The sequence below is a fragment of the Acinonyx jubatus genome, chromosome D1 (genome assembly GCF_027475565.1).
Source record: "Acinonyx jubatus isolate Ajub_Pintada_27869175 chromosome D1, VMU_Ajub_asm_v1.0, whole genome shotgun sequence".
Lineage (NCBI taxonomy): Eukaryota > Metazoa > Chordata > Mammalia > Carnivora > Felidae > Acinonyx > Acinonyx jubatus.
The window spans coordinates 52934671-52950432 of NC_069390.1; the positions used below are offsets into that span (position 1 = coordinate 52934671).

The 15762-nt window shown below is 37.7% G+C and overlaps 1 protein-coding gene across 1 annotated transcript in view; it reads right to left on the reverse strand.

The window, feature by feature from the left end:
• Positions 1-231: 231 nt before the first annotated feature.
• The window catches only part of LOC106966042 (olfactory receptor 52Z1P-like), an 89456-nt gene continuing 73925 nt past the window's right edge, over positions 232-15762 (reverse strand). The window contains 2 exon segments of the mRNA XM_053203607.1: positions 232-1217; positions 9964-10103. Coding sequence (XP_053059582.1) covers positions 233-1189 — 957 coding nt within the window. The 5' untranslated portion in view covers positions 1190-1217; positions 9964-10103 and the 3' untranslated portion in view covers position 232.

Below are 15762 nucleotides of genomic sequence, written 5' to 3' on the forward strand. Positions count from 1 at the left end.
AACTGAACTCACATTTACACAGAATCTAAAATGCCCTTGGTCTGATACTGTCCTGAACAAAAGCAGCAATTAATTAATTAATTAATTAATTAATTATGATGTAAAATTATCTCAAAAATTTACTGTTATCATTCTACCCTAATGCTGGCATGATATAAGATGTCTGATATAATTTTAAGTACTCTTCAATTAGTTACATAGAAAAATGAAAAATTGAGCTGGATAGTCTACATCAGCAGAATTTATTGCTCACAGAAAAGACATGGACAAACTTCTCCTGAACTTTCTTGATCTTAAGTCCATAAATGATGGGGTTGAGAGTGGGTGGTACCACCACATAAAGATTGGCAAAGAGGATATGTACATGGAGTGGTATATGGTGGCCCCCAAATCGGTGAGCAAAGAATGAAAAAAAGGCTGGAGTTTAGAACAGCAGGATAACACAGACATGGGAGCCACAAGTACCCAAAGTCTTGAGTCGGGCATCTTGGGAAGGAATTCTAAAAACAGTACAGAGTATAAGGGCATAGGAGACGATGATAAACACTACATCCAGGCATGTAGAAAATAGGGCTACAATCACCCCATAGTAGATGTTGATTTTGATGCTATCACAGGCTAGCTTGGCAATGCCCATATGTTCACAATATGAGTGATGAATAATATTCCTCCCACAGTAAGCAAGCCGATAAACCAGAAAAACCAAGGGGAAGCAGATGAAGAAACTCCTGATCACAGATGCAATGCCCATTTTTCCAATGACCGAGGGGGTTAGAATTGTAGTATATCTTAGTGGATGGCAGATGGCTACATAGCGGTCAAATGCCATGGCCAGCAATATAGCAGACTCTGCCACAAAGATGAAGTGGAGAAAAAACATTTGGGACGCACAGCAACCAAAAGAAATACCCCCATCTTGAAACCAGAAGATTGCTAGCATCTTTGGTGTGGTGACTGTGGAGAGAAAGATATCTGCCAGGGCTAACATGGACAAGAAAAGGTACATGGGTTCACGAAGACTGCGTTCAGTGAAGATCAGGAATAATAAGAAGGTGTTGCCTAAAACAGAAACTATGTACATGAAACAGATGGGAATGGAGATCCATATGTGTGCATATTCCAGTCCTGGGATCCCAGTCATGGTATACCAAATATCTCTAAGGTTGGTGTGGTTTGAAGAGATTGTCATCTTTTACTCTGTCCTCTGACACTGGACACTGGAATGGAAAAAGAGAGAGACAGAGTGAAAAATCATAGTTATTTCATCTGGTTTGAGTATGAATCTTGGCATTGCAATACAGTTGTTGCTTTAAGAAAGGATTGATAGTAAGTAATGGTTCAAAGATGACAAGCCAGATAGGCTTCATTGACATGAAAGTTACCATGATCTTATGGAACTGATGCTACTGGTAATGCTAATGGTTTTAACTATAACTATAAGAACAACAACAACAGTAATGATAATAAACATTTTATAGGTTTATAATTTTGTCTAGACACTGTGGCAGATACATTGTACTTATTGACTTAGCATCATACATGAAAGTCTCTTATATGCTCTTGCACATCATGGTTTTCCTTCTTATATGACTGGTCATTTCCAGTGTTAATCACAGTTTCTTTCTGGTGATTAATTGCACACTCCAGTAACAAAGTGTCCAGAATATTGGTATGACCTTTTGAGAATTCAAATCTGTAACGACCATTGTTTCTGTAATTTAAAGACTTTAGCTTTTCATCACCAAGTGAAAATAACTTGGAGAGAAAGAGAAATAGAAGTCTAGGGAGTCCTTGCTTTGCATAGTGCTGTATTAACTTAATACTGTGCATATTGAAAACATGTTCTTCCAACATCCACAGTATTAATACAGCACTGTGCAAAGCAAGGACTCATATAACATCATTCTAACTCAACAGACCATGTGTCCTATCTTCCACATATGTTACATTCCTCCCTTCATTCTCCCTAGTCTCCACTGCCTTTTTCTCCAATTTATTCCTTCCAGCTTGTGTTCAAATATTTGTCTTTTCCTTCCCTTCTTTTTTTTCTTTTTCTGCTCAAACTTTCATACCATTACTGGAGAAAAGAGAAAGGCATCTCATAGGTAATGAAATAACCACAATAATAAAAAATGAGTTGCAGACACATGCAAGATTTAAATAAGTTAATGAATATTTCTTTAAGTTCATTCTGTGATTAATACTATGCTAAAGAAGGAATTAAATATAAACTATACATATCCTCTATTTCAAGGATCTCCTACCCTTGTGAGGATCATGGGACATAGACACAAGTAAGCATCCTCTCAAAGCAGATCAAGATAAGAATGACGGGAGACATGCAGTCACGTGTGTATAATGTGAAAGAGACATTACTTTAACTAGGGGATGATACAAAGATTCATTGAAGTGTTGTCAGTAGATGTGTTTATCAGAAAGCCTTTGGCTTTCAAGAGACTATCATTGGAAAAAAAGAACCAAGACAAGTAAAAACCTAAAACAAGGACTGTAAGTCACTATAAAAATCAAATTATGTAGTGTATCAAAGGCTTAGAGACATGAGAAATATGACCGGACAAATAAATTGTGTCTTGAAGATTCAAAGTTTTAAAAGTCAAGCTAAAGACTTTAGGTTTAGGTCTCTTATACTGAGAATTGATTTCTTATTCAACAATACTTATTGAATCTCTAATATTTTACCACAGTTTTAAGGAGAACATAATGGGATCAAAATTTAAGATTTACCCTTTCAGAGAGGTCTTTGCTGATGGACAATATGCTTATTTTTTATTCTCTACTTCCCAATAGCACACCGATACAATTCCTAATGAATAGTTTGTAATATTTTTCACCAATCTTTCTTAAGTTTCATGATGGCTATGAGTATATATTCAACATCTAACATAATATATTTTTGTTGAGTAAATATGGTTTAAAAGGCAGAAAGATAGATTGATGAGGTGGAGGATTTACCTGATTTACTGTAGGAAGCTTTTCCAACAAACCAAAGTAGAACTCGGAACATAGTTTAAACAGTGAAAAAAGGGGATGGAGAAGAAGTGTGGGGCTTTTAAATGTTTATTTGTTTATTTTGAGAAAGAGAAAGTGAGTAAGAGCAGGAGAGATACAGAGAGAGAGAGAGAGAGAGAGAGAGAGAGAGAGAGAGAGAATCCCAAGCAGGCTTCATGCCGTTAGCACAGAGCCCAACTTAGGGTTCCATTCCACGAACTGTGAGATCATGACCTGAGCCGAAATCAAGAGTCAGACTCTCAAACAACTGAGCGACCCAGGCACCTTGAAAAAATGTGTTTAAAAATAAATAAATGAAAGATAATTCCAGGTGATAGGTTATATGAGGCAAAATGAAAGGCAATAGGACATTTTGAGACACACTGTCTAGAAAAATGTGATGCCACTAATCAACATAGGGAATAGAGGAGGAGATTTCTTTTTCAGAGAAAGTTAAAACAATTGTTTTAAATTATATTAGTTTATGGCATGTCTATGGAACCACTAAGGAAATAAATCTGGCAGACTATCTCAAACCTGTATAGTGCAAGGGAAAGAAAAGTGGACGAAGCATGAGGTTCTAGCCTGAACTGAACTGTAGTCTCAGCTATGCCATGAACCAACTGGGACCTTGGTAGAAGCATTTCATCACTCCAAATTCTCTGTCCATATAGGTTGGAATGGAACTAGCTCATAGCTACTTCTCTTCTAGACACAAAAGACTAACATCCAATCATGGACCTGGACCTCAAAGCAAAAATACATACATATCAAGCTGTATATTTCAGTTTAGTTTACTGTAAGTTATTCTATTAGTTTTAAAAAAGAAAGACCTAAGAAGAGAAGTTCTGGTATTAAATCTCTTCCCTAACTGTATCTCCAACATGTAGTTTATTTAATCACAGTGACAGCCCTCAAATAACACATTTTAGTCCCCACATTATTTATACTATTCAACTAATTTTGAGTATTTACCATGAGTTATATCCTGTGTTAACCACTTATCTATAATTTAATGGTCACAAAATACCATTCAATTGCAATAAGAACCCAACAGAATGACAGCTAGTATGGTCCACTTCACACTTTAGGACACTATGGCATGAGTGGTTTGAATAATTTGTCTAAGCTAGTATCTAACCAATTAGAGATTCAAACTCAAATTCTCTTGCTTAAAAAACCCATGTTTTTAACACATTGTTTCATTTGCCACTAGTGAGCAATCCCTTCTTCAAGCTTTCTTCTCATTCATTTGCCTTGATTTCATTACAGTCCTGTCTACCTACTACAATTTTCACAGTTCTGAGTCATTTTTTCAATGCTATTTTTTTTTATTATTTTCAGTTTGGTGGTGGTGGTGGTGATGATGATCATGATCATGATTTATTGCCACTTCCCAGTTGTCGTGTTGAGAGTAGGATGTAGAATAAAAGTACTAGACTTTGGGACACCTAGGTGGCTCAGTTGATTGAGTGCCCAACTTCGGCTCAGGTCATGATCTCGTGGTTCGTGAGTTTGAGCCCCACATCAGGCTCACTGCTTTCAGCCTGTCAGTGTACAGCCTGCTTCGGATCCTCTGTCCCCTCTCTCTGCCCCTACCTCACTTACTTTCTCTTAAAAATAATAAAAATAAACATTAAAAAATGTTAGACCTTCACTAGCATCTAGTGAAAAATATTAGACTTTCATTAGTGTCTAGTACAATTTCAAGGAATTGATGAGGGTGAAGTCTGATTCCAGATTGAAAGACACTGGGTATAAAATAGCTGAGAATACCAGTTATGAACAACTGTTAAGAAGGTAGGCACTAAAGGAAAGGAAAACAGTAACTGGAAGGAGCAAAAGGTATTGGGAAATGTTCTCTGGAACATAAGAGATGAAAATGGCAGTTTATGTCAGAGGAGTTTGGTAGTAAAGAAGAATTTGAAGCAAGAAAGTGAACAATTTTGGGGATTAAGCCCCCATGATTACAAAAGATAATTCAATCAGTTACTATATAGGTGTTCTGCTTCTTCCACTGAGGCAAAAAGTAGTCAGAAAAATATTAAGGGATATATGGAAGATTTTCAAAAGACTCACATTTGATCCAGATCTTTGCAATAAAATAAAAAGCAATAATTATTCGAGTTAATGCCAAAGCTCATGTGGGAAAAAAAGGAGAAATCTGGAAGAGATACTATTTAAAAAAGATGTGGAGAATAGAAAATAAGAATGAAAAAACAATTGCCCAACAGTGGTGAAGGCTAGCGAGGTGAGAATAAAGAAAGATTTTATAGTAGAATTAAGGGTCTCCTGGCAGAAGAAGCCATACAGGAACAGAGGCTCAACTGATTTTTCACCAGGAAAGTTCAAATTTCATGATCAAGAATACTCAAACAGAGGCATGGGATCAAATGACAGGAAGGGCAAAGTTGTCCAGCAGTGGAAGGAAATGATGACTGAAAGAACAAGTTGTTCACAAAGACTGGTGACATGCCAAGGAACCAAGAAAGATCAGGTTTGGTCAGAGGGAATTGTTGCCTGCTTCATCTGATGCTAGTCAACCTTCCAACTCTTTCCTCTCTGAACCCAGGTCTGCAGTGACCTTCCCCATTCATATCTTCTTCTCTTGTTCCCATTCTATCACTTTTCTTTCAGAAGTACTGAGGATACAACATTTTTTAAAGTTTATTTATTTATCTTAGAGATAGAGAGATAGACAGAGCATGCAAGCAGGGGAGAGGTGAAGAGAGAGATGAGAGAGAATCCCAAGCAGGCTCTGCAATGTCAGCGCGGAGCCTGATTCAGGCCTTAGATCATGACCTGAGCTGAAACCAAGAGTCAGGTCCTTAACTAACTGAGTCACCCAGGCACCTCTAGGATACCACATTTTAAATGAATGTGTACTAATAGATTAAAATCAATCCCATAAATACACAGAAATGTGCTGATTTTGAAAACCAGCTTAGATACCAACTCAACCACAGTTCATAAGATAAGCAGAGATGGCATGGCCCTCATAGTCTTTGGCTGAGGCTTCCTTTATCACTTTCAGCCATTCAGTTATGTTCCAAGAATCATCCGGAAACCCAGTATCTTCTATTATGACTCACATAATTTCCCTTTCTAATACTCACTGCTTACCTCACTCAAAGCTAACATACTGCTGTCGCTGAAGGAACATACCCACAGATGATGGCAGGAGAGGCCACAGTGAGCCAACTGATCTGAGAAACTTGTAACCCTTTTCTCAGAGCTAGCCAGAACTTTATCAGACGCATGCAGTCCAATGGGGCTCATGGGTTTGTTATTTACCAAGAAGGATGGTTCTCGTAAATGTTCTCCTTTTTTTCCATTCTTTCTTCCAAACCATCTATATCTTTCTCATACACTTGACTTCTGATTTATGTCATATTTTAGCATTTCCATTTTATTTACCACCTTAATTCTTCTTTACCCCAAATATATAGATAAGCCTCCCCCCGCCCACAAAAATATCAATAAAACCCAGTAAGCAAAAGCTGCCATCAGAGACCCTTCTGAGCTAGAGCTCTTACTGTCCTGTGAAACTGGCTTCCACACCCACTACAGCTAGACTTGTGTCTCAACTCCTTTTCTGTTTTGGATGAAATGAGACAAACTCCTTCTGCACTAAATTGTTCCAAAAGAGTTTTAACCAGAAATCTGAAAGTAAATAAAGACCCAAAACAGAAGCCTTTGGTATAGAACCTAAAAACATCTAGGGATCTCTCTTATAAAGGAATCTTATCTGTGACTGACTACAGCTGGGGCAACAAAGCCCCAAGCCTTTTTCTTCTGTTAGAAGAAACCCATTTTGGAATTAACCCAACTTTCATATTCTGAAATAATTCTTCCTCACACAGATTGGCTGTTTCAAGAGCCATAAACCACCCTTCAATGAACTCTTCATTAGCTTGAAGAGCATGGTCCAGCCAGGTAGTCAGATATTCATATCAATGACAAGTATCATTTCACAGGTATTGGACATGCCTCCATCACTACCATAGATCTTCTTAGGCCATGACCCTGGGGCAGGTGCTGTACATGGGCATATATGGCAAGAAAAAAGTCGCATATCCTTTTCTCTACCAGGAGTATGCCTAATCTAAAACCTGAGATTCACAGGACATGCCTTCAGAACACAGCAGTCACTTACTGTCCAATATGGGATATCAGAAGCTTACTACCTCCTTTGTTCAGCAATTGCAGACTTCCAAGGCCCTGCAAGATAGGCTGGATGTTCTTGGTCGAGGTCCCAACCTCCGAACACTGAGGTTCGGAACCTGGTTCTATAGCTTTCTCTATCCTGGGAGACCTAAAACCCAGGAGACATGGGGAATCTAATAAAGCATCTGTGGTTTTCTGAGCTCTTTATCCTTTAGTAAGGCTAAGAAAGAACCAATGATGGAATAAGTAGCCTTATAGGAAGAGCATCCTTCTTAGACAATCTTGGGGAGTTAATGATGGCTCTATCAGGGGCAGTAGTCCACAGTGAGACTGCCTTCATAGACATGAAGAAGTTATAGAAATACAGAAGTTGTTGAGGTTTCAACTTGTCAAATGCATGAATTTCTGTGAAAGTGTGATTGTCAGAGCAGAGGGTCTATTTTTTAGTGTCATGAGAATGTGTTCCTTAGGAATCTTCCACCTCCTGAAAAATAGCATACGATCCATATGGGGGGGGGATTGAGCAATTTATCATGAAATATTTTGAAAACCATTTTTATCCTGTATTACATCTGTATCAAACACAAGTATATAAATCAATATAAAACCTGCAACCCCTGCTGTCTAGTGTAGGAAGGGAGATATGTATGTGGGGAAAAATAGTCTTTAATATCACTACCATTGCCATAAAACTTGCCAAGTTTAACACAAATTTCTGATATAACAATTCTTTTGTTTTGTAGTTTTTTTGTTTTTAATTTTTAAAATTAATTTTAGAAAGAGAGAGAGGGTGCACAAACAGGGGTAAGGGGCAGAGTGAGAGAGAATCTTAAGCAGGCTCTGCTTCAGTGCAGAGCCTGATGTGGGGCTCGATCCCACAACCCTGGGATCATGACCTGAGCCAAAATCAAGAGGAAGATGCTCAACTGACTGACTGAACCACCCAGGCACCCCTATAACAATTCTTTTAAAACCACAAAAATATCTGGTATTATTTTACTATTGGCAAGATGAGGATATTGAAGTCCAAAAAGTTTAGTCACTTGGTTTACCTACACATATAGTAAGAAATAAAACTGAAAATTAAGTCAGGCTCTCCTTGCCAAATCTCATGCTCTTCTTAGATAACACTCTGTTATTAATACAAATTTAGAGTGATCAAGTAAAAGAAGTACTTCTCCAACAGAATTAAAACTATTCATTAGAAGCTACAAAGTGTTCAGTGTAATTTATTTTTTGTATGTGAAATACTATGTGAATAGTATAGTCCTGTATGGATTATATTTACACTATATGGCAAAGATTATACACCCACCTAATACATAATTATAAGATTAAAAATCACCCCAGATTGAAAAGAGTGGGATAGGGGCACCTGGATGACTCAGTCGGTTGTGTCCAACTCTTGATTTTGGCTCAGGTCATGATCTCATGGTTCATGAGTTTGAGCCCCACACAGGGCTCTGTGCTGACAATGTGGAGCTTGCTTGGGATTTTCTCTCTCTTCTTCTCTCTGCCCTCTCCTGTCTGTGCTCTCTCTCTCTCTCTCAAAATAAATACATAAAAACTTTTAAAAAATCAGTTTAAAAAAGAAAAGAATGGGACAAATCAGTGTGAAAATGGATCTATCTGTACACCCATATAGCTATGTGACACTGTGTAGTATCACTCAGGGATTATTGGACAGAGATTGTCCCTGCCCCATACCATAACCTTACCCCTCGTTCTTTCTGATGCCCACATGCTGTTTGTCCAGGAATCCAATACACTCCGGCAACACAGTGGATCATTCAGTCATGAGCGATGATTCAACCAACATTTGCTAGTGGTTTTAGGGAGTGGAAAAGGCAACAAGAGCTAGACTACATCAATACAAAGAGACTCTTTAAGAGTCATGACATGTCAAGTTAATTTTGTTGCTACCTTTCCTTTCTGTCACAGTGAAAGATAGGAAATTATCAAGGAAGAGTTCATGTGCCAGTAAAGAGATAGTTCTTGGATCTGAACAGAAAAAGACAGAGCTTAAACACGATGGAGAATGTCCAAATTCACTGATTTGGAGGATAAATAATATATAAGTGTTTTTTCTCTACCCATTATTCTAAATCTTCATTGTACGTCATATGGATCCATGGAATTTGTATTGCATTGTAGAATCAAATTGTTTATGTGGACAGGGCCCCACACCAATAAAATATACTTTCAATGGTCTTTCATATCTTGATAGTGACCCTTAGGGAACCCACAGTATATATGGACAGTATACTTCTTCCATACAGTAAGGTCAGATACAATGATGTAATATGCTTAGTTCATGCCCTGCAGAAATGAGATAAGGCTGTTGAGAAGTCAGATTAAGGTCTAGTTAGGGATAGAGAAAGCTCTGAAGCTCTGTCTTACATTCTTGACAAATACAAGTGTCTTCCCATCTGAAAGTTAGAGGGCCACCTGGGTGGCTCAGTTGGTTAAGTGTCTGACTTCGGTTCAGGTCATGATCTCATGGCTCGTGGGGTTGAGCCCCCACATTGGGCACTGTACTGATAGCTCAAAGCCTGAAGCCTGCTTCAGATTCTGTGTCTCCCTCTCTCTCTGCCCCTAACCTGCTCACACTCTGTCTCTCTTTCTCAAAAATAAATAAACATAAAAAAATTAAAATTAGAGCATTCTTATGAAAACTTTTGGAAGCCAAATGGTATAAAGCAAAAAAGCAATTACTATTAATTTCATGTGAAAAAACTTTAATATTCCCACATCCAAAAATTAACCCCTCTTAGACTATTCTGATACCTTAGGTTGCACAGATACTCAGAGGCACAATTCGAAGCCACAATGTCTTGATGCTGAGAGGCTGAGTGTGCTTCCTGAGGAAGGAGCCTGGCCAGGCCGCTCTCGCTGCTCAGGGTATGAGCTGCCTCTACAATGACTCGCTGCAACACAAACACTGAACATTACTTCACTCTTCACCTTTTTCCATAAAAGTGAAAACCCTCTTCATATTTCTTTTGGTTAGCAAATACAGATACTAATATAGATCTTTTCATAAATGCAAATACTTTTTAACCTTATAAAACATTCATTTCTCTTCACAAGCCTGTCTTAATCCCCAGAAATATTGTGTCATGATCTTCATAAAATTGCTTTCTGCATTAGAAAATCAGATGTCTTGTATTATTTCCTTATTTTATTTGCTCACTTCATCTAACCCTTAAAAATTTCTTTCAATGACTATATATTATTGGGCTTTCAGCAATATTGTTCCCAACAGTCAGGAATCTTTTCCTTCAAACAATTTCTAAAGCATTTTCTTCTTTGTCATGTCTCTTACATGGAAGTGTTTCTCTTTGTTCTAACATCAGCTCCTTCACTTCCTTCACCATACTATGTCTTTGAGGGATCTGCTCGCTCTCTAATGCAATTTCAACCCTTTGCAAGCTACGATTTCTGTGTTAATGGTAGATAAGTTTCATTCCCAGCCTTTATATCTCTGATGGAATTAAGTCTTCAATGTCTTTGAGTAAATGTGCCTTGTCACCTCAACTCAGTGTGCTACTCTGTCTGCTCTATATCTGCTCCTCCTTTACGGACTCCCCTACTGTATGCACATATACATATACAGATACACATCCACATCCACAACACACATATTCACTCAAGATAATTCTTATTGATTTTTTCTGTGTGTGATACATTATTCTCATTCTGTATGTATTTCCCATCTGATGACTCATATCTATACCTCCAACCAAAATCTTTCCTAAGCTAAATACAAATATAGTTACCAAATGTACTTCTCCATCTGTCTTCATATATATATATATATATATATATATATATATATATATATATTTCAGACTGAGCCTTAATTCCATGTCTCTATTTTATTTTTTGATATGTGGAATAGAGTTATAACAACTGTTTTAATGCCCTTGTCTATTTCCAAAATCTGTCAATTCTGGATCAGTTTCTTTAGATTAATTTTTTTCTTTTTCTTAGTGAGTCATATTTTCTTGCTTCTTTGTATGTATGGTTTTTTTTATTTTTTTACTTTTTTAGAGAGAGGGTGTGTGTACATGCAAGTGGGGAAGGGGCAGAGGGGGGGGGGGAAGAGAGAATCTTAAGTGGGCTCCACATTCAGTGCAGAGTCCAATGCAGGGCTGGATCTGACAACCCTGAGATCATGACCTGAGCCAAAATCAAGAGTCATACACTTAACCAACTTAACCAACTTAACCACTTAACCAACTTAACCAACTTAACCACCCAGGCACCCCTGCAAGCATGTTTTAATTAGATTTCAGATACTATGAATTTTACCTTGCTGGGTGTAAGTAGAATTTATATTTACTAAAAATTATATATAAATTTTATATTAAAGTTTATATTCCTAAAATTTATTTATATACCTATAAATATTCTTAAGCTTTGCTTTGATATGATTTTTAAATTATCTGGAATTTAAGTTTGATCCTTAAGTTCTTATGCTTAAGATTTATCAGGCATGACAAGTGAGCTTTTAACCTAGAATGAATTGTTCATTACCCCCACTGATTGGACATTATTTTTCTAAGTATTCTGCCCAATGACCTGTGGACTATGAGTTCTTCCAGTGTGGCTGGGAACAGGCACTTACTCAGGCCATGTGTGGGTTATTAAACCTATTTCATTTTCCTCTTACAGAGTTTTTCCTTTGGCCTCAGGTAAAGGCCACTTCTTTACACATATGCACCAATCAGGACTCTGATAAGTATTTGAGGGAACCCTCTGCAGATCTTCAAGGCTCTACCTTTGGTAGTTGTCTCCTCTTTGTTACTCTGTCTCATGAACTCTATAAACAATTTTGTCTTCTTGGATTCTCAGCAATGGTTCCTCAACTCAGGAAGTTCATAGGCTCTGTCTAGGTTTCTGCCTGGAAACTCTCTCAAAGCAGTGAGCTAGGGCCATTGTAGGATTTATTTATTTATTTTTAAATGTTTATTTATTTATTTTGAGAGGGGAAGGCAGAAAGAGAGGAGAGAAAGAATCCCAACCAGAGTCTGAGCTGCACAGCAGGGAGCAAGACACGGGGCTTGATCTCATAAACATGAGGCCATGACCAGAGCCAAAATCAAGAGTCAGATGTTTAACAGACTGGGCCACCCAGACATCCCTGTGGGATTCATTTTGTATGTTTCCCTGACTCTCATAGATTATAGTCCTTTGTTGCCAGAGATTCATTGTCTTAAAAACTGTTACTTCATACATTTTTTCTAATTATTTTGGTTGAGAGTAGAAGATGAATTCAATTGCTCTTACTCCATTTTTGCCAAAAGTAGTCCTCATCATCATTTATTTTTCATTGATCAAGAATATATTGAATGCCTCTATATGATAGGTATCATTCTAGGCATTGTGAATGAAGTAGGAAATAAAGATTAGAACTTTAAAAGGAGAGGAAAATGTTACAATCACAGGAAAGACATAATAAAACTTTAAAAAGAGAGAAAGTGTCTAACAACTAACAGCTTTGCAGTAAGAAAAGGAAGGAAAACCCAGAAGTTTCAATAAAATCCTGCTAACTCATACTAATATAAGTGGTCCTATACCTCTCAGAAAAAAACTACCGCAGTACAATGTTGAGAAATAATATAATAATGGATATTTATAACAATGATAGTGAAAGAAAGTGTCCAAACCTCAGCTTCTCAAAAACATTAGATTACAGTTCAAAATTATTCACCTCAGAAAATGATCCAAGCTAAGTATGGATACCTAAAGGTCACTTATCAGGAAAAATCACTTCTTGAAAAAAAGGTGTATCACATGTTTGTGGTGAACAGTAGAGATACAACTGGTTTCATGCTGGAATGTGTGATTAATTACAGGGACTCTGGAGTATTGAGAAAAGCAGGCTTGGCATGTCCTTGCTTCCAAAGACTTTGTTTTCTGTGACATCTCATATGTAGCACGATAAAACCACTATCTCAGGAGAATATTTTGATAATCTCCCTCTGGCACCTTGTGTCTAAGATTTTCTACTTGTGGCAATAAATAACTCTGGCTGCTGGGCAAATATCTCTATCAGTGGTTTCTAGCATCTTCTAAGAGCCCATCCATTCTCCATCTATGCCAAGGAAGGTGAGTCCAAGAGAACTGTGCTGCTGAGCTCACCTGCCAACCCATGCTGAGGATGCAGGTTGCATAGTAAGGAGGTTGCCTGGCACATAAAAAGAACTGTTGAAAGAATATTCTTTAAAAGAACAGAGATGAGGGGCACCTGACTTGCTCAGTCAGAGGAGCATGTGACTCTTGATCTCAGGGTCATGCGTTCAAGCCCCAGCTGGGATATAGAGATTACCTAAAAAAATAAATCTTAAAAAAACAAAAGAAAAAAGATGGTGAACCCTCTTCAGGAGCTGCTTCATTGAAGTTTTCCATAGATTCAAAATGAAAGTCATGGAAGATCAGTGCCTTTAAAAAAGAAACCAAAAGGGAGTTGGGAAATGATGAGAATAAATACACCTAATTGAGGAGCCAAGAAGTGTGTTCTGTAGTTCAAGGTTAACAGATGGGGATTCATAGTACATAAGTGAGAGAGCAGGGTTTTGTTGTGGGCTCTGGAGGAAGACTCCAGGAGTGATACATACATCTTAAAAGGAGTTTTTTAGGAGCTTGGAAGGAGGGCTTATGGAGATGGTATTTAAATGTCTTTGGCTCTCCAGGAACAGCCAGCAAGATATCTCTCTGGCTAGGATGAGCAATCTACCAGAATTCAATGGAACTCTAGCACAAGGATAACTGGAAATCGAGCAGGTTGATAAATACCCCAATGAATATTCTTCATCTGATTGTCACCTCCTTCTCTGCTTCTAATTTAGTGGCATCTACTCTTCAGTTCTAAACGAGCCTCAGTGAGGAGGATGACCCCAAACCCTTTTTCTACATCGGTTTTTAAAAGGGAGCTCAGGACACCTGGGTGGCTCAGTCAGATGAGCATCAGACTCTTGATTGCAGTTCAGGTCAAGGTCTCATGGTTGTGGAATGGAGTCCCACATTGGGCTCCATGCTAGGCATGGACTCTGCTTGGGATTTTCTCTCTCCTTCTCTCTCTGCCCCTCCTCCACACGTGCTGTCTTTCTCTCAAAATAAATAAATAAACACTTAAAAAATAATAACAAGTAAAAAGGAGCCTGGATTTCTTGTGAGTTTTAAATCTTCGCTAGGGGTTAGCAAATTTATACTACAGTAGGAACCTCTAAACAAGTAATTTATGTGTTTAAACAAAATTTACTATGAGCTTTCTGTGTCCAAACAGTATTGGACTGCAATATGTGAAGGGTACAATCCCAATCTTAAAGGTATTTAAAATCAAATTGCATAAGGAAAACTCCTTTAGGTTTCAGCTGGAAGACAATATGAAATTATATGTCATAAATGCCATCTATTGGGGGGAAAAGTACATTCTGTATGGATTTGATGGCTTGAGGAATTCTTATAATATGAAATAGCATGAGAGGATTTTATAGAATGCTGGATATAGACTGGCTTTTATTTTTTTATTTTATTTATTTTAATTTTTTAAAAATGTTTATTTATGTTTGAGAGAGAGACAGAGTTTGAGTGGGGGAGGGGTTGAGAGAGAGGGAGACACAGAATCTGAAGCAGGCTCCAGGGTCTGAGCTGTCAGCACAGAGCCGAACACGGGGCTGGAACCCACAAATCATGAGATCATGACTTGAGCCGAAGTCGGACACTTAACTGACTGAGCCACCCAAGTGCCCCATGGCTTTCAATCAATTAATTTAATCACCATCAGTGGAGATAGAGTATGATCACATTTGGGATCCCATCAGAAAGTGTACAAATATTCTGATGTTGGAATGAGAAAGTCGTATGTGGTGGAATTAAGCAACCAATCGGACTAGAGTGGAGAGTGACAAGAAAAAAAATAAAATTAGTTGAAATAAAAGACATTCTCATGGAACAGGGCTAGGCACACCACAAAAAGTATTAAACCTGTAACGGCTAAAAAATATTGAAACACTAACAATATGACTGAATATATGCTTGAGTTTCACATTGCCGGTGCAGTGATGTCCCTGGTGTATGGATGCGTGTGCTGGTAGTGCTTCATGGCTCAGTGACCAAAACAGAAGGGGGAAATGAGTATAAAAGAGAGAAGAATGAATTCCAAGGTATATTGGGAAATAAAGCAAAGGGAGGAAAGATGGTTATGTGTATATATGAACCTGTAGTATATGTATTTCTGTGTGTTTAAATGAGGTACATTGTGTATTGTGGTGGGTCAGAATTTTATGTCTGTTCCAGCTCTTAGTGTGGTGGGATGCAGTGTGTTGAGTAACTGTGGGTGTGTGGTATGTTCAGATGCCCTCTCTATTATGAACTATGACTTTCTTCATCCCCCTCCTCCTGTTCCTCCTCCTTCTCTTCCTTCTCCTTCTTGACTCATGTCAAGGAAGACTGAGATATTTCATGTATACAGCTTTTATATATATATATATATATATATATATATATATATATATATATAACAAAAATAATAATAAATAAAATAAATAAAAATAAAATTAAAAAACAAAAATAAATAAA